Source organism: Chenopodium quinoa, unplaced genomic scaffold (assembly GCF_001683475.1).
Source record: "Chenopodium quinoa cultivar QQ74 unplaced genomic scaffold, ASM168347v1, whole genome shotgun sequence".
Classification (NCBI taxonomy): domain Eukaryota; kingdom Viridiplantae; phylum Streptophyta; class Magnoliopsida; order Caryophyllales; family Amaranthaceae; genus Chenopodium; species Chenopodium quinoa.
In genome coordinates, this window is record NW_018742433.1 from 1,477,435 (window position 1) to 1,501,039 (window position 23,605).

General features: G+C 39.9%; 4 protein-coding genes across 4 annotated transcripts; 3 read left to right on the forward strand and 1 right to left on the reverse strand.

The window, feature by feature from the left end:
* Nucleotides 1–5,117: 5,117 nt before the first annotated feature.
* On the forward strand, nucleotides 5,118–11,450 carry LOC110715968 (protein FAR1-RELATED SEQUENCE 5-like). The gene is made up of 2 exons (XM_021894590.1): nucleotides 5,118–5,378; nucleotides 10,395–11,450. Exons 1-2 carry the CDS (start codon nucleotides 5,118–5,120, stop codon nucleotides 11,448–11,450), a joined length of 1,317 nt encoding a protein of 438 aa, XP_021750282.1.
* A 326-nt stretch (nucleotides 11,451–11,776) lies between these two features.
* Nucleotides 11,777–13,106, forward strand: LOC110715977. The gene is made up of 2 exons (XM_021894602.1): nucleotides 11,777–12,404; nucleotides 12,484–13,106. The coding sequence occupies exons 1-2, from the start codon at nucleotides 11,777–11,779 to the stop codon at nucleotides 13,104–13,106; spliced, it is 1,251 nt and encodes a 416-aa protein (XP_021750294.1).
* Nucleotides 13,107–14,105: 999 nt separating this feature from the next.
* LOC110714955 lies at nucleotides 14,106–16,736 on the reverse strand. Its single transcript, XM_021893512.1, has 2 exons — nucleotides 16,493–16,736; nucleotides 14,106–15,376 (listed from the first exon to the last, which is right to left on the reverse strand). The coding sequence occupies exons 1-2, from the start codon at nucleotides 16,559–16,561 to the stop codon at nucleotides 14,210–14,212; spliced, it is 1,236 nt and encodes a 411-aa protein (XP_021749204.1). The 5' UTR covers nucleotides 16,562–16,736; the 3' UTR covers nucleotides 14,106–14,209.
* A 5,938-nt stretch (nucleotides 16,737–22,674) lies between these two features.
* LOC110715987 lies at nucleotides 22,675–23,605 on the forward strand. Its single transcript, XM_021894611.1, has 2 exons — nucleotides 22,675–22,996; nucleotides 23,169–23,605. The coding sequence occupies exons 1-2, from the start codon at nucleotides 22,675–22,677 to the stop codon at nucleotides 23,603–23,605; spliced, it is 759 nt and encodes a 252-aa protein (XP_021750303.1).

Consider the following 23,605-nt stretch of genomic DNA (forward strand, 5'->3'; position numbering starts at 1 on the left):
AATCATGAGATGATAGTATATGAAGTGGGTCATCGACAGTTAAGCGGCCTAAGTCCTGCTGCGAAACTAGTTGTAAAAGAAATGAGTGATGCTCAAGTGAAGCCTGCTAAAATATTAGCATCTGTGTTGGAGAAATTTCCTGAAGACCAACCAAACCGAAGACACATCTATAATGTCAGACAGAAATTGAGGTTTGAACGGTCAGAGGGAAGGAACCCTATACAGCAGCTTCTACACCAGGCACAAGCACGTGGTTACCTGTACTGGTTTGAATCTGATGAAGACACATCAGAGGTGACTCATTTGTTCCTTGTGCATCCTGATTGTGCTTATATGATTTCGTCTTGGCCATCTGTGATTTTGATCGATTCAACGTACAAGACAAACAAGTACAAGTTCTCACTGGTTGAGATGGTTGGGATGGCTCCAACGACCCAGAACTTTCTGATTGGTTATGCAGTCATGAAGGATGAGATGGCTGCGAGTTACTATTGGGTGTTGGAGAAGTTGAGAAATTACATCGGCCCAAATGTTCATCCATTAGCCATCGTCAGTGATTGTGAGGGAGGTCTCCTTGCCCTTATAGCGGAGCTGTTTCCGGAGTCGAGCCATTTACTGTGCACATGGCACATCAACAACTGTGTGAAAGTCAAAGCCTACAACGTTTTCAACAAGAATTTAGATTCTGCAAAGAGATTGGTATTTGGTAAGTGGTGGAAGATCCTGCAAGCTACCACGGAGGCAGAAGTACGATCAAGCCTTAGAGCAGTTCAAAGATGCGTACTAATGGTGCCCGACATTGGTAAACTATGTCATGCAGCAGTGGATACCTCAGAGGGAAAAGTTTTTCAAATATTGGACAACCCAAGTTCTTCATTTTGGAAACACTACAACATGTAGTGTTAAGAGCGCTCATAGAGCTTTGAAGGACTAGATTGATTCTTCCGCCTCTGCTCTGGAAACACTGTTCGAGGGAATAAACAAGGAAATTGATACTTAAAAGAACGGCATCAAGAAATCTCTCGAGGACTCTAAACGGCGACATGGCATGATGTATAGCCATTTCATATTTAAGATTCTCCATGGTCGTGTGTCACACTATTACTTAGGGTTGATTCTGAGCGAGCACAACAGGATGAGGGAGTTGGGTGATGAAGTGGCTATTCGGTGCGGATGTGCTATATCAGTGACTCATGGACTACCTTGTGCATGCATCATTCACCGCGTAATTACGCAAGATAGGGCGTCGTTACATGTTAATCAGGTTCATCCATTCTGGCAGACGCTCGTTATTGGAGAGCATGTTGTTCCATAGATGGTCCACCGTGAACAGGAGGAGTTGGAGCAGTTCCGTTCGATGTTTGACCAAGTGCCTCCAGCCACCCTTCAATCATTCATGATGCTACCCACGTACTTCATGACATGTTCAACACGTCATGCTTGGATCACGAGGAACCTGAAGGGGTCGAGTGACCTAGAGGTCGACAAGCACGGCGAAACAGGAGTGCGTTTGAGTACATTCGTGGTCGTGGCCGTGGCCGTGGTCGTACATCGTCATCAAGTGGTGGCCAATCTTCTTCGTTGGTGAATATGCCCGACACCGGTACAATACTTTACTTTAATTTAATTTTTAGAATGTTTGTTTAGTTTACTGCTGACTTGTTAATTGTGTTTATTGATATGTGCAACAGGAATAATGGACATTGAACAGTTTCCATATAAGGACAGGATCCCTAACATCATGATTCCATACTTGGACGGGTGGAATGATGTGGTTGCAGATGGTAACTGCGGATTCCGGGTTGTGGCTGATGTATTTCAGATGGGTGAAGACAACTACGGTTTAGTGCGTCAATTGATGTACAGTGAAATCGCCTCAAACCGAGATGTTTATCGCCATGTGTACGACCAAGACTTGGATAGGTCTCTGCAGCGTATCCGGTGGGGAGGAGGACCTTGCGGTCAAAATCATTGGTTCGACGCGCCACTTGATCTCTTTGCCGTTGCAAACATCTGCAAGTGTGCAGTCATGCATTTCGGCCGTGGTTTGCATAGTCAAGCTCATTATCCATGTACCACGGTTCTCCCTTGGTGTTCGCGTGGGACCGTCACCAGACCGGTAAGAGAGTTTGCTATTGCATTTCTTGGGCCGTCATACAGACATTTCATCCGATTAGACCTGTCATCCGATTTTCCGGTCCCACCGATCATACCTCGGTGGTACACCATTCGTAGAACAAGCGTAGAGGGTTGGGATGCGCTGTATCATGCCCAAATGCAGCAGTGGAACAACCTAGTTGACTTTTAGTTTTTCACGCGTATACCTACCTTTTCTATGTAACCTTGTATTTTTATTGCTATTTTTATTCCATTTATTTATTTTTCATATTCTAATTTTGACTAAATTTATATCTTGCATGCACACTAATTAGATCTTGCGCGTTACAAACTAAAAAGATAATGTCAAATTTTAAAAACTTAAAATAATAATTTCAAATGTTACAAACTAAAAAGATAATGTCAAATTTTACAAACAACTATGATAATGTACAAAAATGTTCTATAAATAAACCGCCCACAGATCAGTAATCCCTCTGTGACGCCCACTGCCACTACTCAAGGGCCCGTTCCAGATCATCAATAGCAGCTCTACCTGATGCACCCGTCATGCAGTCCCTCTCCTCAAAAAGTCTGTGTCCCACCTGCATCATCTTTCCCATCCACTACACACAACAAAACACATGAAATTCAATAACGACGTATTATATAAAAAAAAACACAACAACAAATGTTTTATGAGACGTACCGCATCCACGACAGTGGGCGGTGACACATCATCATCATCGGCGTCGTCGCCGTGGTGGAGGTCTTGAATCAACCTCGGGTGCGAATACCGGTTGTACCATTCCATGTAGTGCTGGTCACACATGGCAGTCACCCCAGTTGGCGGCCGCTGCAGCTCCGCCGTCCATAAGCAGGCAACCATCGGAAACTGCTCCCACATGGAAATCATGCTTCCCGGCCATTAGACGACGTACTCCTTCGACGACGCAGATCGGACCGCCATACTAGGCCATGCTGGTGGAGGAGGAACAACTTGGACAAATCCAAGCTGGCGAATCAGTCCCGTGTAGAGGGTCCTGGATACCCTATTACTAGGGTTCTGGCCGAAAGACATCCAGTTCACCTGCACATTTTTTTAAAATTAGTAAGATTCATATAATAAACGCATCAAACTATAAAAGTAGAAATAATTTAAACACTTTACCTTTAATGGGGACATCCTGTCAAGCAATAACCGTATCGATCGCAGACGGTCAATGGACTTCTTCTCGAAACGCGGACTCCACGCATAGGCACGTGGCTGCCCACCCCCAATAGGAACCGGGTCGCGGTGTGGTCGAAACGCAGGAAAATACTCGTATATCCAGGTCTGTAACAATGTCAGACATCCTATGATACCTGCCGTATCAGCTCGACTCGAGAATCCTAACTGGCGATACATATACGCCAACATAGCCGACCCCCAAGAAAACTGGCCTACTCTGTCGGGCTCACACGCGTAAACTATGTCGCGTGGCCTGAGCTTGGTTCCGCTCTTATTCGGAAACAAGGTACACCCGAGAAGAAGAAAAGCATATGAAGCCAGCTGTGTGTCCTGCGTCATACGTGCAGTAGGGTGCAAACATCGCTGAAAAATGGTTGCGATCTTAACACCGCCGTGATCCCAAACATTGCTGCAAAACAGCTGCGAGTTACCGTTGGGTGTTGGAGAAGTTGAGAAATTACATCGGCCCAAATTTTCAGCCATCGGCCATCGTCAATGATTGTGAGGGAGGTCTCTTTGCCCCTTTAGCGGAGCTGTTTCCGGAGTCGAGCCATTTACTGTGCACATGCCACATCAACAACTGTGTGAAAGTCAAAGCCTACAATCTTTTCAACAAGAATTTAGATTCAATAAAGAGATTGGTAAATGGTAAGTGGCGGAAGATCCTGCAAGCTACCATAGAGGGAGAGTACGATCGAGCCTTGTATAACTTCAAGGATGCGTACCAATGGTGCCCGGAAATGGTAGACTATGTGATGCAACAGTGGGTACCTCAGAGGGAAAAGTTTGTCAAATATTGGACAAATCAAGTTCTTCATTTTGGAAACATTACAACATGTAGAGTTGAGAGCGCTCATAGAGCTTTGAAGGACCGGATTGATTCTTCCACCTCTGCTCTGGATACACTGTTCGAGAGAATAAACAAGGCTATTGATACTCAAAAGAACAGCATCAAGAACTCTCTTGAGGACTCTAAACGGAGACATGGCATGATGTATAGCCATTTCATATTTAAGATTCTCCATGGTCGTGTGTCACACTACTGCTTAGGGTTGATTCTGAGCGAGCACAACAGGATGAGGGAGTTGGGTGATGAAGTGGCTATTCGGTGCGGATGTGCTATATCAGTGACTCATGGACTACCTTGTGCATGCACCATTCACCGCGTAATTACGCAAGATAGGGCGTCGTTACATGTTGATCAGGTTCATCCATTCTGGTGGACGCTCGTTATTGGAGAGCATGCTGTTCCACAGATGGTCCACCGTGAACATGAGGAGTTGGAGCAGTTTAGTTCGATGTTTGACCAAGTGTCCTCCAGCCACCCTTCAATCATTCATGATGCTACCCACGTACTTCATGACATGTTCAACACGTCATGCTTGGATCACGAGGAACCTGAAGAGGTCGGGTGACCTAGAGGTCGACAAGCACGGCGAAACAGGAGTGCATTTGAGTACATTCGTGGTCGTGGTCGTGGTCGTGGTCGTACATCGTCATCAAGTGGTAGCCAATCTTCTTTGTCGGTGAATATGCCCGGCACCGCACCAGTACGGTACTTTACTTTAATTTACTTTGTTTACTGCTGACTTGTTAATTGTGTTTATTGATGTGTGCAACAGGTAGAATGGATATTGAACATTTTCCATATAAGGACAGGATCCCTAACATCATGATGCTATTCTTGGACGGGTGGAATGATGTGGTTGCAGATGGTAACTACGGATTTCGGGTTGTGGCTGATTTGTTTTAGATAGGTGAAGACAACTACGGTTAAGTGCGTCAGCTGATGTACAGTGAAATCGCCTCAAACCGAGGTGTTTATCGCCATGTGTACGACCAGGACTTGGATAAGTCTTTGCAACGTATCCGGTGGGGAGGAGGACCTTGTGGTCAAAATCATTGGTTCGACGCACCACTTGATCTCTTTGCCATTGCAAACATCTACAAGTGTGCAGTCATGCATTTCGGCCTTGGTTTGCATAGTCGAGCTTATCATCCATGTACCACGGTTCTGCCTTGGTGTTCACGTGAGACCGTCACCAGACCGGTAAGAGAGGTTGATATTGGATTTCTGGGGCCGTCATACAGACATTTCATCTGATTGGACCTGTCACCCGATTTTCCGGTCCCACCGATCATACCGAAGTGGTACACCATTCGTAGAACAAGCGTAGAGGGTTGGGATGGGCTGTATCATGCCCGGGTGCAGCAGTGGAACAATCTAGTTGCCATTTAGTTTTTCCCGTGTACACCTACCTTTTCTATGTGACCTTGTATTGTTATTGCTATTTTTTTTCCATTTATTTAATTTTCGTATTCTAATTTACATCTTGCATGCACACTAATTAGAACTTAAAATAATAATTTTAAAAACTAAAAATATAATGTCAAATTCTAAAAACTTAATATAAAAATTTCAAATGTTACAAAATAAAAAGATAATGTCAACTTTTACAAACAACTATGATAATGTACAAAATGTTATATAAATGCACTGCCCACAGATCAGTAATCCCTCTATGACGCCCACTGCTACTGCTCAAGGGTCCGTTCCAGATCATCAATCGTCGCTCTGCCTAATGCATCCGTCATGTTGTCTCTCTTTTCAAAAAATTTATGTGCCACCTGCGTCATCTTTCCTATCCACTACACACAACAAAACACATAAAATTCAATAACGACGTATTATATGAAAAAAAACACAACAACAAATGTTTTATGAGACGTATCGCATCCACGACAGTGGCCGGTGGCACATCATCATCATCGGCGGCGTCGCCATGGTGGAGGTCTCTGATCAACCTCGGGTGCGAGTGCCGGTTGTACCACTCCATGAAGTGCTGGTCACACATGGCAGTCACCCTAGTTGGCGGCCGCAGCAGCTGCTCAATCCATATGCGGGCAACCATCGAAACTGCTCCAGCGTGGCAATCATGCTTGCCGGCCATTGGACGACGTACTCCTTCGACGACGCATATCGGATCACCTTACTAGGCCATGCTAGTGGAGGAGAAACAACTTGGACAAATCCAATTTGGCGAAGACAGCGCTGCGGCATGTACGCCTCTACGATCTCACGATACTGAATCAGTCCCGTGTAGAGGGTCCTAGGTACCCTATTACTAGGGTTCTGGCCGAAAAGCATCCAGTTCACCTGCACATTTTTTAAAATTAGTAAGATTTATACAATAAACGCATTAAACTATAAAAGTAGAAATAATTTAAACACTTTACCTCTAATGGGGACATCCTGTCAAGCGATAACCGTATCGATTGCAGGCGGTCAATGGACTTCTTCTCGACACGCGGACTCCACGCACAGGCACGTGGCTGGTCATCCCCAATAGGAACCGGGTCGCGGTGTGGTCGAAACGCAGGAAAATACTCGTATATCCAGGTCTGTAACAACGTCATACATCCAGTGATACCTGCCGCATCAGCCCGACTTGAGAATCCTAACTGGCGATACATATACGCCAACGTAGCTGACCCCCAAGAAAACTGGCCTACTCTGTCGGGCTCACACGCGTCAACTATGTCGCATGGCCTGAGCTTGTTTTCGCTCTAATCTGAAAACATGGTACACCCGAGAAGAAGAAAAACATACGCAACCAGCTGTGTGTCCTGTGTCCTACGTGCAGTGGGGTGCAAACATCGCTGCAAAACGGCTGCGATCTTAACACCGCCGTGATCCCACACACCAAGTGCCGCTGTGTACAGCGCAGCCCTATCCACCGCCAACAGCTCCGCTAGTAAATCTGCCTGATCCGCATCAGTGACAACAGATGCTTGGTTTCCTTCTACGGGAATCCCAAGGATGGCCTTAATGTCATGCAACATGATCGTTATCTCACCGAACGGAAGGTGGAAAGAGTTCATATCCGGATGACATCGCTCAACGAAAGCCGTGATCAGCGTCGAGTCAATCCTTTCGTGCATGGTGGCAGGAAGGTGACTCACTCTAGTGCCCCTCAATCGGCCGACCATCTCGCTCTCCTCCGGCCAAGCATCAACCTAACTACACAAAAAGTTACAAGTCTTTCCCGGGTTTAGCATTTCAAAATGCTTGTATCCACCCTGGTCCTCCCAGATACGGGTAGCGATGTGTCCTAGAAAGCTAGCAATCACACTCCCGTCTACAGGTCCCCCAGCCACCTCACCCCTCACCACCCAAGATTCATTAACGGCCCTCGACCGTTTTCTGCTTACCACAGACACAGTGGACGCACATCTACCATCTCTACCCTTACGCACATCTACCCTATGCGTCTCATACATATCATCAAGCCTCTGACTGAATGGACCGTAATCATCATATGGTCCACTTTGATCGTCGACATCCTCATCTGCATCCTCCTCCTCATCACCATCATCATCTTCATCATCCTCAGAATAGTGCACCCGTTCTCTGCGAGCCGAGGTTGAAATACCGCGGGATCTAACGTGTCTGGGCCCCGAGCTCTCCATTGAGTAGATCGTAATTCTCATAATGTCCATACTTTTCCCCGCACCAGGTCCAAAATGCGATGCCTAACTCCATGTAAATAACGAAAAATAATAACGAAAAAAATGCACACAAAAACAAAAAAAAACACCAAAACATACAATATGAACTTAAAAAAAGTAAATACAAAATAAATAAATAAAAGAATATATAAATAACGGAAAAAAAATATAAACAAAAAAAAATTAACAAATTTGAAAAAAAATATATAAACATAAAAAAAATAAAAAAATTTGAAAAAAAATATAAACATAAACAAAATAATATACCAAAAACAAAAAAATATAAACAACAAACAAAAAAATGAAAAGATAAACAAAAACAAAAAAAAATCAAAAATACAAAGAAAAAACCAAAAAAAAAAAAAAGGACACCAAAACAAAAAAAATAATAACCAAAAAATTGAAACAACACCCAAAACAAAAAAAAAATATAATAATAATTTTTTAAAAAAATGAAAAAAAAAAATCCAAAAAAAAACAAATTACAAAAATTTAAAAGAATAAAAATAATGGAAAAAAATAATGAAAAAAAAACGAAATAAAAACATTTAAAAAAAATTGAAAAAAAAAAGCAGGTGGCGTCCTGGCCAGGTGCCGCCATTGTTGCTGTGGCGTCCTGCCCAGGCGCCGCCACGGTGGTTGTGTCGTCTGGGTAAGGCGCCGCCACCTCTCCCAGTTTTTTTTTTTTTAATTTAAAGTATACCTTTCCACCGCGAAACCGTCTTCCTCCCGCCACCGGTGCCGCCACTTCCTTGCCTTGCCGCCTCGACATTTTTAAAAAAAAAAATTAGAGAGAGAAAATGACAGTAGAGTGTAGAGAGAAGTGTGTTTTTTACTTTGAGGGAAAAGTGTCATTTTACTTTAAATTTGTGGGCTTTATGTAGAGATTTGCGGGCGATGTTTAGCAGTTCACAAAGACTAATGCCCAACAAAGGTAGGGACATGACAAACATTCCTTTTTTCCTATGATAAAGATTGCTACACCGAAAAAGTACTACACGTCATAGTGATAAAAGGACCTCATTTGATGTACACTTTTTTTTACCACTAAGCCCCAGACTAAAATAATACTACCCTTTTTTATCCCACATTTAATACCAGATTCGATAAATATCAATTCGGATCGATAATATCAATAATTATCTAACACTAAGAAAACGTGCGCGTGATGTAAGTAGGAGTAAGTGGGTGAAAGTTAAAACAACGGGATCATGAAGCTAAATTCTTTTAGCATAGTTACTAGCTTGGTTGCCTTTCATTTCTTCTGTTATGTATTTTGGGTGGGATTTAAGGCTGCCAATGTTGCACCTATTTGGCACGTTGATATTTGTAGTGAATCGCTATTCGTCGCTCCCTTTTTACCAGGTGTTGCTCCCAATTTTGACTGAAATGACCATTTTGCCCTTAGGTGATTTTGTGCTATTTAAAGGTTCACCGACTAGTCATAACGAATCACGATCATATTAAAAACATTATCGAGCGCTTTCACTCAAAGTTTCCTTTTCAAAATTCCCGAGTCCCAAAATTCCGAGTCCCAAAATCCCGACTAGTCGGTTTTTTTTAAAGTTTGTTCACAAAAATTTTCTGGAGCTGAATTTACGGGCTTAGGATGTGGAATGACGGCAACGATCGCACACCGGAGGCATCGTCGGAAGATTCTGTAAGTTTCGTAAAAAAATATTTTGTTTCTGTTTTAGGCACATCCGGACAAGATTTCCGGATATTCCATGGAGGATCCGGAATTTTCATCCGGATCATCCGGAAATTTCATCCGGAAGTGACATAAAACCGTTTTTTTTTTTTCTTTTCTGTTTTTTTAATATATTAGTGTTATTGTTGATGTTTTTGATTATTATTATTAGTATTATTTTATTATTAGTGTTGCTATTATTAGTATGGTTATTATTATTATCATTATGGTTATTATTAATTTTTTTAATTTTTTGTGCATTAATGGTTATTAGTATCTCTATTATTGTTGTTATTATTGTGTTTACTATTATTGTTTTTATTATCGTTATGATTAATTGTGTTATTATTATGATTAATTTTATTATTGTTTCGATTATTTTTGTTATTATTGTTATGATTATTTATATTAGTGTTATTGTTAATGTTTTTGATTATTAGTATTAGTGTTATTTTATTATTAATGTTGGCTAATATTCTTATGGTTATTATTATTATTTTACGGTTATTATTATTTTTTTTGTTTTTTTGTGTGTTATTGGTTATTAGTATCGCTATTATTGTTGTTATTATTGTGTTTACTATTATTGTTTTTATTATCGTTATGTTTAATTGTGTAATTATTATGATTAATTTTATTATTGTTTCGATTATTTTTTTATTATTGTTATAGTTATTTATATTAGTGTTATTGTTAATGTTTTTATTGTTTATATTATTTTTAGTATTGTTATGATTATTGTTAAGTTGTTTTTAGTATTGTTGTGGTTATTGTTAATATTATTTTTAATATTGTTACTATTATTGTCTATACTAGAATTAAAAGTAACGTGTTTGTGTTTTATGTGTGTCTTCATTTTTTTTATAGGGTTCGGAGTACGAAGATGGTGCCGACGATGTGAATTATAGTGCGCATTTTGCCACAGACAAGTTGTTTCCAACGTTTGATGAGGCAGTTAATTGGGCGAGTGCTGTTGCCGTAAATCTGGGTTTTCTTTTGGTTACATCGTCTTACAACAAAACCAGAGACGGTCGGTCGTACCGGTATTTGAGGTGTGCTAGGGGCCGAAAGAGCCAGCCGAGAGATCTTCAGAATGCAATTAGGAGGGACACCAAAACCAAAGCAATTGGTTGTCCTTTCTACATCAAGATTTATTATGTCTTCGTCACCGACAGTTGGAAGATCCGGGCCAAGAATGATGCAACTGGAACCCATAACTATCCAATGATTGTCTATCCGGAGGGTCATCGTAAGATTAGTGGCTTGAGCCCGGATGCGAAGAAGGTTGTCCAGGACATGACAAAGTCCAAGGTTGCACCGTGGAACATCATGGCGTCAATTGCAGAGCAATTTTCCGATGATCATCCAAACATCCGACATATCTACAACTGCCGGAATGACTTGAGAGCGGAGATGTCTGATGGGAGAGGAGTTGTTCAGCAATTTCTGCATTTGGCGAGAGAGAGCCGGTATATTTACTGGGTCATGTCTGATGATGTCGGCGTTCTGCAGCATGCGTTTATGGTGCACCCGATCACGGTGAACATACTACGGACGTATCCGTATGTGATCGGTATGGATTCGACATACAAGACCAACCGATACGGGATGTCGTTCTTTGAGATAGTCGGTGTGACACCGACAAATCAGAATTTCCTCGTCGGTTATGTGTTCATGCGCAACGAGTGCACGGGAAGCTACCGGTGGGTTCTACAGAGATTAAGAGAGTTAATTGGGTATAAAAAAGAGCCGTCGGTATTTCTGACAGACCGTAAGCTTGGACTTTGTGCGGCATTGAGAGAAGAGTTTCCCGGGACGTCGCATTTTCTTTTTTGGTGGCACATTAACAAAGATGTGGAGGCTCGGGTCACTAATATGTTCAAGAACAAGAAGATTGGGGCGCAATTCAAAAAAGGTCCTTGAAAACGTATCATGGATGCCACGACCGAGGCGGATTATAACTCAGCTGTAGACAGAATGAAAACTCGGTGGGCCAGTTTCCCAAATGTAATTAGTTATGTCGAGAGAACCTGGCTTTGTCATAAGACCAAATTCGTGACATTCTGGACGAACCAGGTTCTGCACCTCGGTAACACGAGCACTTGCCGAGTTGAGAGTCAACATTCGGCCGTGAAGATGTGGTTCGAATCTTCGACAGGTATTTTGTTGGAATTTTGTAGCCGGTGTATGTACTTTGTTTTAATTCCATTTTTTTGTAAATACCAACGGGTTTTTTATAATTAACTTCAATGGCAGGTTCTTTGGATATCGTCTGGGCCCAAGTACATAGTCATATTGGCAACCAGATCATTGCCATTCGTAATTCATTGGAGGCGTCAAGGTCGAAGATCGGTGAGAAGTACAGACAGTTGCCACTGTCTCATATTAACGGCAAGGTGTCTCAACATTGTCTGAAAGTACTAGATGACGAGACAAGAAGGATCAGGGAGCTGAGTTACCAGGTGCATGAGCGTTGTGGATGTGCAATGCGTGTGACCCACGGTTTGCCATGCGCTTGCCAGATACATGACTCGTTGGTTGCGCAAATAGGCTTGTATAGAAGGAAAATTCATCCGTTCTGGAAGACCTTGGTCATCGGCGATTGTGTTAATGTACCGGAGTTCGTGAACGATTCTAACGAGGATGCTGCACATTTCCGTTCCTTGGTTGATGAGGTCGTTGCTAGTGATCCTGCTGTACTTCGAAATGTATCTCGCATTATTGAGGAGGAGCTGCATCCGGATCATTCAAACCTCGAAGAACCGCAAGTGAATCACAACGTTCGAGGTCGCCGAAGGAACAACGATACTAGACGACATCCCAGTTACTTCGAACATGTGGACCGTCGATACACCGAACGTGGTACGCAGCAAACAGGTACGGCTTGCTATTGGTTTTGTGATTTACACGTATTTCAACTCCTGGCGTACTCATAAAGAAAACATAAACTGTGCAGCGGCAGAAGATCAAGGTGACATCCGCCAATGTCGGTATTTTCACTTGCTCCCAGGACCGATGTTGCCTTACATCACGGGATGGAAGGACGTCATTGGCGATGGTAACTGCGGATTTTGTTGTGTGGCCGACTTCTTCCTTGGAGATCAAGCGAACTGGTATGACGCTCGAGAAATACTAGCGAATGAGGTCGCCGCTCACCCCTTCTTGTACGAAAGGATATACGGGATAGGAAGGGTGTGGCTGAATGTGGACCGCATTCGATGGGATGGTGGGGCTGTTGATTCACGGCACTGGATGGTTGCTATTGAAGATTTATTTCCTATTGCTACTTGGTTCAACGCAGTGGTTATTATTCTTGGTGTAGGTAACGACCCGACCTGCTATTACCCTTGTCTCACCATCTTACCGTTGCAGGCACGAGCCGGGGTCAGAGCACCAACCCGGGAATTTGTCATCGCTACAGTTGGGGGATCACATTTCATCTGCATTGATCTAGTCGACAATTCACCTCTTCCCTCGATCGCAGGATGGTGGATAGAGAACCATGAGCTAAGTGTCGGTGGATGGGATCAGTTTTATATCGCTAGAAGGAACATGTGGGATGCATTAGTTGGCCAGTGAACATATTTATGTAATTAGGTTGAACATATTTATGTAATTAGGTTGAATAGATATATGTAATTAGGTTGAACATATTTATGTAATTAGGTTGAAAGACGAACTTATGTAATTAGATTGAATACATACATGTAATTAGGTTGAACTTATTTATGTTATTACGTTGGAAGACGAATTTATGTAATTAGGTTGATCAAATTTATGTAATTTAGGTTGAACAGCTCTAGGGATATAATATAAGGAAATCAATCAAAGTAATGATACAAAGTTGAAACAAAACTCGCAATTACATTATTTTTATTTACAAAACAAAGTTTCAAATGGACTAGCTAATGGTAAACAAAAACAGAAGTGGATCACAGCCCCATCCTCGTCTGCCAGTCAAAAATCAGCTGCTCAGTTATCCCCCTCGTGTTAGGCGACATGCTGGGATACTCCGCCAGTGACCTACGGTGAATCTCCAAGGAACGACCCATCCATTGCAAATAAGAGAACAACACATTAGTTACATAATTCACAGTTAGCGTACATGAAATTTAAAGTATAAATAAAACACAAGTGCTTACGTAGTCCGTGTTAGTCCTCTCTGGAAGTCTGTCCCCAGCTGAAGACCCACCCGGAGAAATACGAGGATGAGAAAATCGGTAGAGCCACTGCATGTAACTAAGGACCGACCGTAGGAGCTCCACCGCCTAGTCGGGTAAGGGCACCGGGAACAACACTGAACGACGAACCAGGGACAAACCGAGTCCACATCACTGATGTCATCTCAGTCGAGAACTCTACCCGATACATCTTCAAGTTTGTCGGCCTCTTAGCCTTCTTAGGCCTGATAATGGTCCCCGGAATGTCCTGCACAAATCCCAGCTGCCGAACGACTCGATCAGGCATGTATGGCTCAATGATACTCCGATACTAGATGCAGCCGATGAATAAAGTGGCTGGCACGCGACGTGCCGGATCAACCCCGTACGGGAGCCAGTTAACCTCATTATCGGTCAGCTGATCCAATCTAGATCGAAATGCGAGGAGGCGCTCCATGCTCTTGTTGGGGCATCCCGATCCCACATCCCAAGCCGAGGCACGCGGAACACTGAGCTCCCTAGTCAAGGTACCCTGCTAAGGCCGAAAGCACGGAAAATACTCATAGATCCACGCCTGCAGAAGTGTGAGACAACCAACGATAGAATCGGCATCTTTCCTAGATGCCATACCCCACTGCCGATACAAATACGCCAGAACAGCTGAACCCCAAGAGTACTCATCGATCGGCAGATCATCCACAACAAGCTCGCTGAGGAAGGACGGATGATACGGTTACCACTCTTGTCCAGAAACAGACATCCGCCAAGCACTAACCACAGGTAGGCACTGTAATGGACATTAAAAGGCCTCTGCAACTCCAGGGTTGAGTCCGCAATCCTCTCCGTCAGCACCCCACTACCCTGCCAGATGGTCTTGGTACCGCACTTCTCATTCAGCTCCTCTGCAGTCAAGTCCATGGTGATCGAGCATGCGTCCCGTAGGGTGTCTGTGCTTGGAGTAGCGGACACCATGCTACCATCTACACGAAGCCCTAGAATGTAGTACACATCATGCAACATGATCGTAATCTCCCCAAATGGCATATGGAACGTGTTCGTATCTGGCTGCCATCTCTCAACAAAAGCTGAAATCAGCGGCCAGTCCAAACGCCTGAACATGATCCCAGGTAAGTGAGACAGACCGCTACCGTCAATCAACTCCAGATGCTCCTGTGCAAGACGACCTCGCCAGGCGACCAACTCAGAACACAATTGCGTCCTGCCCAAACAGCGCAAAACATTACGCTCCTGCCCGCCCCATATATACGCAGCCACATGCCCCCCAAAGCTAGGGATAACGGTCCCATCCTCAGGACCTCCTGGCATCGCCTCCTGCACTACCCATGCCTCAGCTGTGCTAGTGGAAGGGTGACTGGTTTGACTACTGCTGACAAATCTCCCAGTCTGACCCCTATGCACTGTATGATAATAACGAGGGTCATACTCTTGATCGCGGGAAGCCTGACTTGCCTCGTCGTCCTCATCGTCAGATGAAGGTGAAGGCACTCCACCCGACGAGTACATGGGGATGCTGCGTTCTGGCTGCTGCTCCCCCGACCAGTTACCAGCATACCCATACTGTTGCTGGCGATCGAACGGTTCGACCGTATTTCCTAAACGGCCTGACTCCCGCCTAACTGAGGCGTTCAAACGCCTAGATATTGCGTGACGAGTTCCCGAACCCTCAATCTATGTTAAGTACGTACATAATAAAAAAACATAAACAAAAATAAATTTTCCCAAGCAAAACCACAAAAACAAACCAAAAAACATAAACAAAAAAAAACAATAAAAATCACAAACAAATAAAAACAATTAACAAACATAAACAAATTACACGAAAAAAAATAAAACCTCACTAAGATAATAACAACAGAATAAAAAAAAAAACTCAATATAAAAAAAAAACATCACAAACTAATATACAAAAATTAAGAAACATAAACGAATAACAAAAACAAAAATAACAACAAAATGATAAAAAAAAAACAAAAAAACAAAAACAACACAAACTGATCAAAAAAATTAACAACCATAAACAAATAAAAAAAAACCTCACAAACATAGAAACAAAAGGATAAAAAATAAATCGACAAAAAAAAACATCACAAACAAATTAAAAACAATTAACAAAGATAAACAATTTAAAAAATAAAGAAATAAAAAAAAATTATAAAAATAAAAAAAATTACAAAAAAAAAACTAAACAAAAACATACTAATAATTACAACAACAACAACAAAGACAACAACAACGACAACAACAACAACAACAACTCCAACGACAACAACAACAACAACTTCAACAACAACAACAACTTCAACAACAACTACTACTTCAACAACAACAACAACAACAACGACGACAACAACAACGACAGCAACAACGACAGCTGCAACAACAACAACGACTTCAACAACAACAACAACCAAAAAAACAGAAAAAAAATGTGCAAAAAAAAAAATAGCAAAAAAATTAAACTGAAAAAAAAAACAAAACCAAAACTGAAAATTATAAAAAAATTCTGCAAAAACAACTGGAAAAATAAAATACAACGAAAAAAAATAAAACGAAAACTGAAAAACGTAAAAAATCGGAAAAAAAAGAAGAAATACTAAAAACAAAAAATAAAAAATCTGGAAAAAAAAGGGCGAAAAACCCAGATTTTCTGGAAAAAAGGGGAAATCCGCCTGAAAAATCCGGATGTTCTAGGGACATCCGAATTTTTCACGCGGATGTCCCCTTTCCAGAAATTCTGGGTTTTTCCAGATTTTTTCCACAGATTTTTTTTTTCGTTTTGATTACCTGTTCGCCGGAAAATCCACCGCTGCCACGACCACCATGCGTGAACCTTATGCGCCTCCGGTCAGCCATTGCAAGAGATTACAAATTTTAGAGAGAGAAAATTCAAGTGTAAAATGTGTAGTTCGGGAGTCTCGTGGCTATTTATAACCAAGGGGCAATTTAGGAATTTCAAGGCAAAAATGCGAGCGACGCCCGGTAAAATGGGAGCGACGAATAACAACTCCGGCCTCAAGTTTTACTGATATTTCTTTCATCCATTTATTAGTAAGATCCCTTCTTTATTCTTATGGAAGCATGTTTGGTGGATCTTGTCCCCACAAAATGCACTTCTACATTTAATTTCACTATACCTGTTCAATTCTTGTTACTTATAGTCATTTCACTTAGTTAGTTAGAGCACTTACAGCAGTGAGCAAAAATTTTGTCCACGGGCTAAATGTTGAGCAAAATACATAAAATTGTATTGAAGAGGAATTTTTTTTTTTGCCCATGAGCAACTCTCAATTTGCTCAAGAGATAGGCAAATTTGCTGATGAATAGTGCACGTGGCCCATCTAGAAGAACCAACCAAAATCCGCCACATGTCCAAGCAAAATCAGAAAAAAATAAAAAAGGGCTAATAATTTGCTGACACTTGTCCCAGCAAAATCAGAAAACAAAAATATAAAACAACCAACCACAAGCCGCCACGTGGCTGGCAAAAATCAGAAAAAAAAAATTAAGAGAACAGTGACTGGGCGCGTTAGGGGAACCAATCCCTTACCACCACGCGTCGCAGTCAGGTTAAATAACTAATCAGATTTTTCTATCCGTTTTGCAACGGCTATTTTATTTAAAATGATTTTCGTGCTTTATAAAATTTAAAAAAAAAAATTACCAACGGACATAAATTATTTTTCTCTATAATAGACATCCATTTTCATATATTTTGGTATAATTTCCGAAAACACAAAAATCCTCTATAATTTGTAATTTTCCAATTCTTCCTAAATTAATAGAATTGTTGCTAAAAGCCTAAATTCAGGTATGTAAATTTTTTTTCACCATAATAATAGTTAATTAAATTTTTTTTTAATATATGTTGTAGAAATTAAGTTTTTGTTTAAATATTGTTATTTTGAGCATAATTACATATGTAGAAAAAAAGTCATTTCATTATATGATTAATTATTTTAAAATATGTTGATGTAATGCAGATAATTTTCAAATGGATCCGAATAACCCAAATTTTTCCGTCAACATTTTTCAGATTTAAGTGATGATTTCCTAACCAATCCCCAGTTTCAAATGTTCTTGCAAAGATTAGAAAATACGTCTTTGCATCCTCCTTCACAACATCAAACACCCACTGAATTCCCCAACGAAAACAATGATGACGAAGAATGTACACCTCCAACTTATCACGGGAGCAACTCCCAATTCGTTGACACTGAAGAGGAAAACGTACCAAAGACGCCTCAATACCCTCCACAAGTTCCCACAATACAATCCAACCAGGTTGCTGCACAAGCATCTCGTGTTTGGTCTGTTGCGGAAGATAAAGTTCTAATTGGTTGTACCTACAAATAAGCGAAGATGCTATTGTAGGTACAAACTAAAAAGCATCTGACCTATGGCACAATGTCACGCAGCATATCAAAGAGCTCAGGCGGAAAAGCCGAATATCCGCCAAGATAAATGAAGAGTTTGTCGTCACATTGGAAAAGGTCGGCAGCAAACACACTACAGTGTATTACTTGCTATGATGAAGCAGGTGGACTTCCGGAGGGAGGGTGTAACACCCCAATAATTCTCTCTTAATAACCTGTAAATACATTTATCAATTTGCAAGAGAATTACTGACGTGCTACCGCCACATGTTCACACGTTAAGGCTAGTTCAGAGTTTAACAGCGGAAAAACTAACTCAGTTATAAATAAGTTTCAAAACCAAAAATCAAAATCAAATTTAGTCTTACAAGTCGGAACCATTAAGGCTCTTATTCAAAACCCAATAAAAGTAGTAAATAAATCAAACCAGAGTTAAAATAAATCCAAACTTATGAAATGAAATATATTGTGGAAACATCCAAAACTCCACTCAAAATCTCACCACCTTGATGCAAGTTCTGATTATGTAAAAACCTGTGATTAATCTGCTCCCCAATATTACAAGTGTAAAAATTGGATCATTACAGAATCATTGAAGGGCGAAGGCCATGACCAGGAAAGAGACACACAAAAGCACGCAATCAGCAATGCTGAATACATACAAGCTACGAATTATAACAAAGAATCCCTAACATGTTACTAAAAATCAATCAGTACACACAATCTAATTATTGACTCAAATACATGCCTCAACTGTTAACATTACTAAGACTTCACTTATTGCTAACAATAATTCATTTCATTCCATTTGTTGATTGAATTAAGCAATAGACAAGGTTGTCTCCCCATGCTCCATTCCGGAACATCAATAAAAGAAAAACCCCATGCCTCCTTTCGGAAACATCAAACATCCAATGGCAGAAGCACGCGACTCCGTGGCCATAGCTAGTATGAGATCTCATCTAACTCCTTATAGTTTTAAAAAGCATTTGTAAACAAGAGACTCATAGATCAGACGGCCTCTAGAAAGTACACGGCTAATACCCCGTGAACCCCAACCCCTGATTGTCAATACTCTAGATGTGCACAAATCCAGAGTTTTATTGCTCATCCATATTGCACTTTACGTGATTTACAAGTTTAAACTTGGTGATGACTCAATGCAAATAAATACAACCAATCACACATCAATCATTCAAACAATTCAAATTTCCAATTCAATTCTTGATTTATTAGTGACAAACAATATTTAGTATTGAATTCTTTAACTACCTCGGTGTATAAACACTTTAAGTGCATAAAACACCTCAATCCTCAACCTCGTCATATAAGACTTTAAATCTCCCTTTACTCGTTCCACTTCAATAATCATGAACGAGTAATAAAATAATTCATTCCACATATTCACGTACCTTTGCCTCTAAGCTCATCTTGCAAGTTAATGCATAAATAATACTTACAAGATAAATCAATACGCATTTCTCATACATGAAAAAAAAACCAATCATCACATTATTCACCAATCAAACTTACTACCATACAATTCCAACCAATCCACAAGTTTCCTAACATGATTCTAAGACTTCCAAGCCCTTAAACATGCTTCTATTTTGTCAAAGTTTTCGTATCCTTGTACGTACCTTGAGTAAACGAGTTGGTTGGCCACTTTAGACCAAAAAATCGTCTTCTACAAAGTCCTCTCCTAAACCAAACAATAATAATTCAATCAATATCCAAGCAATATAATTCACAGCAATACTAACTTACTTTAAAACCCCTTAAACCATTGAAATAATGCTTTTAAATTACTCACAATAGTCTAAGTTAATAATTAAATAGTTCAACTATAAGTCTATATGTTAAAATCATGAAAATACAGCTTATAACATAAAATTTCAGCAACTTTAAAGTAAGGATTATAATTTGGAAACTTAATTTAAGAATATAAAACAACCTCATAAACATCTCTTCTAGAAATAATCATTATGTAGTAGGTTAGTATGTTAAAAACCTAAAAATCCATCATAAACCATGATTTAAAACCTTTAAAACCAAGATTAAAAATCTGAAAATTTAATTTAATAGTAGAATGTATGAATACAACAATCTAAACTTGAAATATATAATTAGAATTCAATTAGTTTCATAAAAACTCAATCAAACCTTCAAAATTCAATTAAACAACACTTTAAAACCTTCCTTTTTGCTAGAATTAAAAGCTTATATATTATTCTTAAAATTTCCTACATAAAAACATTAAAATTCATACTTATTCATAAAATTACAGCAAGTTTAGAGCTTTATAAAAATCTGAAAATTTATTTTAAACATTAAACCTTTGTTAAAAATCAAAAATTGCCCGAAACCATATTTAGATGCTGAATTTGGCCACGACAGGGTGGTGTTCATTACAAAAAGTAGTGAGTTTTGATTAAAACATTTTTTGCACACGAAAAACACTATTTTTTTTTGTAAAAATCAGACGAGTTAGAATCTAAACGTGATTAAAACATGATTAAAAAAAAATTAAGAAAGAGATCAAAGTTGATTACGGAAAACTAAAAATTTGTTTTTAAATTTAACGTCATCAATTATCATAGTAGACTTACAATATAATCATGCTTTAATTAAATAACTTTAGCAACACATTTAAAACCCTAAAACATGAAAACTAATCGTTTTAAGCCCTAATTTTCTTAACTAAATAAATTTGAAATTTTATTTCATAGTTTTAACATAATAAAACTCATAAATTTATAATCTTTTATAATTTATATACATAATCAAACCATAATAATAACAATTAAATAACAAAATTGATAAAGGTTTAAACTTGGGTTGAATTAACAAAAAAAGAGAAAACAAGTGGGAGAAAGGAGAGAGGGGCGAACTGCTGTCGAGGAGGGGGGCGCGGTGGACGCCGGAGCAACAGTGGAGGTGGCTGGTGTCACCGGGCAGCAAGCAGATGTTTTTTTTTTTTTTTTTTTTTGTGGGTTTGATCCTGAATGGGAAGAAGAAGAAGGCAGTAGCAGCAGCAAGTTGAACGTGAGTTTTTGGAGTAAAAAGGTGGAAAATTTTAAGTGGGTTTAAATAATAAAAAGTGGGGTTTTGGGTTTCCTAGTTCTAATAAAACTAGGATTGTTACTTGGGCTTAAAGTGAGTGGGTTTTAGATAAAAGAATAGGTTTAGTAATTAATGGGTTGGGCTTGCATAATAATTCATGATTAAAATATGGGTAGTGAAATAATTTAATGAAATAATTTTATTAACTTTTTAGACATTAAATTTATTTGCTTAAATCATAGTAAAATAAATTATGTAAATAAATAATCATAATTAAATATTCACATAAATATGTTAAAATATAATTTTAAATTTTAAATTTCACAAAATTACGGGGGATTACAGAGGGAGTGGTTACAACGAAGCTGACCGCGTAAAAAGTGCATCAAAGTTGTTTCATCTTGCCACCGGTCACAATTTTAGCTTTCCTCACGCAGTTGAAATGCTTAATCAAGATCCAAAGTGGAGGCCAAAGTTTAGATGGTCCTTGTCCAGAGAGGAAAGAAAAGGTTGTTTGTGTTGAAGAGGAGCAAGGTAGTGATGGTAGTGGGAAGAGGTCGAGAGATGAAATAGGGGATGAAACCCTTACGGATGGTTTTTCATCTGTCTATATACGACGACCTGGTGGTGTGAAGAAATCAAAGGCTAAGCGTAACGGAAAAGCAGTGGCGTCAGAAAGTGTTTTGCCTGACATTGGAGAGCGAATGAAGGAATTCACTATAGTTCGAGAAAGGGAGGCCATTCCGAAACAAGAGAGGGTGCAAATTAAAAAGGAAAAAGAACAGAGGAAACGGGAGGAACTTCACATTCATAAGATGAAAACCATGTTTGATATGCTGCAAACTATGAAGAATTCGCCTACGCCACTTACTCCTCAAGAAGAGGCGTACAAGAACTATTTACTCCAAAAACTGAGCAGCATGAGCGATTGCGATATATGTTGTGTTGTGTTAGTTAAGTATGATGTTGTTGCTTTAGTTTTTTGTTATCTAAGTTTTTAACTAGTTTTTTTATTATCTAAGTTTTATTATCTAAGTATTAAGTATGATGTTATCATGTTATTTGTATTAGTGAAGTTTTTTATTATCTAAGTTTCTTTATCAGTGAAATCGTGTTTATTACAACATTTTCTGTTTGACAATTAACAGTGAGTAGTTAGTTTTGTTGACATAACTGGACAAGTTGCATTGAGTAGTAATTGTTATTGACAGAATTGGATAAGAACCATTGAGTAGTCACACCAGTCTTGCAACTTGTCATTGAATGTGCTTGTCAATTTTCATAGATTCCCAATTCTATGGCTGAAATTTGATTCTGTTAATTGGTATTCAACTCAAATTTGTAACCACATATTCATTTGATATTTTTGCTACATATATTGAACATACCACCTATCCACAACAACACCCCTCAAAAAATTTTATATACCCAAATAATGTATTCCAGACCATCATCAAGCTCTCATCTTCTTCAAATAATGAAGAATGTGATCAACTTGTTGATGAACTATTCACAATCCACTACCCAACAATGATAATTCCCCAAACACAATCCCAACGTACAACGGAAAATGTACCTGACTGTGAAACTCCAAGATGGGATACGAATAGGAGAGATAGGGAAATGGGGCATGAGAGGTTGTATAATGATTATTCTTTTGATAATCCTGTCTACAACAGCAACCAACTCAGACAAAGATTCCGAATGCAGCGACCTTTGTTCTGCCGTATAATAAACAAGGTTGTTGAAGGTGATGTTTACTTCCAGCAACGTAGGAATGCAGTTGGAAAGTTGGGGTTATCACCTATGAAAAAATGCACAGCCGCTATAAAGAATGTTAGCTTATGGCTTGGTTGCAGACGTCGTGGATGAATATGTTCGCATAAGTCAATCAACCGCTCGTGTTGCCCTTAAACAATTTTGTGCCGGGGTCATTGATCAGTTTGGAGCCGAGTACCTAAGAAATCCCACAACTGATGATCTGTCATGAATCTTGCATCAAAATGAAATGCATGGTTTTCCAGGCATGATAGGTAGCATTGATTGTATGCATTGGGAATGGAAGAACTGTCCTATGGCTTGGAAAGCGCAGTACGCTGGCCAGAATAAGAAGACAACCCTAATACTTGAAGCCGTTGCGGATCAAGATCTATGGATTTGGCATGCTTTCTTTGGTATCCCCGGATCTTGCAATAATCTGAATGTGTTGTATCGTTCACCAGTATTTGATGATGTTCTGCACGGTCGAGCTTCGCCAATAAATTTTACGGTTAATGGCCATGAATACAACATGGCTTATTACTTAGCCAACGACATTTACCCAAAATGGGCTACTTTCATTCAGGGTATTACGCATCCTCAAATTCAAAAGGATAAATTGTTTGCTGACCACCAAGCTGCTGCTCGGAAGGACGTTGAAAGAGCTTTCGGTGTTTTACAAGCTCGGTTTTCAATACTATGA

Excerpts from the sequence above, each read along its gene's own strand:
- LOC110715968 (XM_021894590.1), top strand. The coding sequence starts at position 5,118 with ATGTACAGTGAAATCGCCTCAAACCGAGGTGTTTATCGCCATGTGTAC. Across the intron at positions 5,379-10,394 it reads GTGAGACCGTCACCAGACCG|GGTTCGGAGTACGAAGATGG; the intron begins GTAAGAGAGGTT and ends TTTTTTTTATAG.
- LOC110715977 (XM_021894602.1), top strand. The coding sequence starts at position 11,777 with ATGGCAGGTTCTTTGGATATCGTCTGGGCCCAAGTACATAGTCATATT. Across the intron at positions 12,405-12,483 it reads ACGTGGTACGCAGCAAACAG|CGGCAGAAGATCAAGGTGAC; the intron begins GTACGGCTTGCT and ends TAAACTGTGCAG.
- LOC110714955 (XM_021893512.1), bottom strand. The coding sequence starts at position 16,561 with ATGGCTGACCGGAGGCGCATAAGGTTCACGCATGGTGGTCGTGGCAGC. Across the intron at positions 15,377-16,492 it reads GTGGATTTTCCGGCGAACAG|ATTGAGGGTTCGGGAACTCG; the intron begins GTAATCAAAACG and ends TACTTAACATAG.
- LOC110715987 (XM_021894611.1), top strand. The coding sequence starts at position 22,675 with ATGATAATTCCCCAAACACAATCCCAACGTACAACGGAAAATGTACCT. Across the intron at positions 22,997-23,168 it reads GAATGTTAGCTTATGGCTTG|GCATGATAGGTAGCATTGAT; the intron begins GTTGCAGACGTC and ends ATGGTTTTCCAG.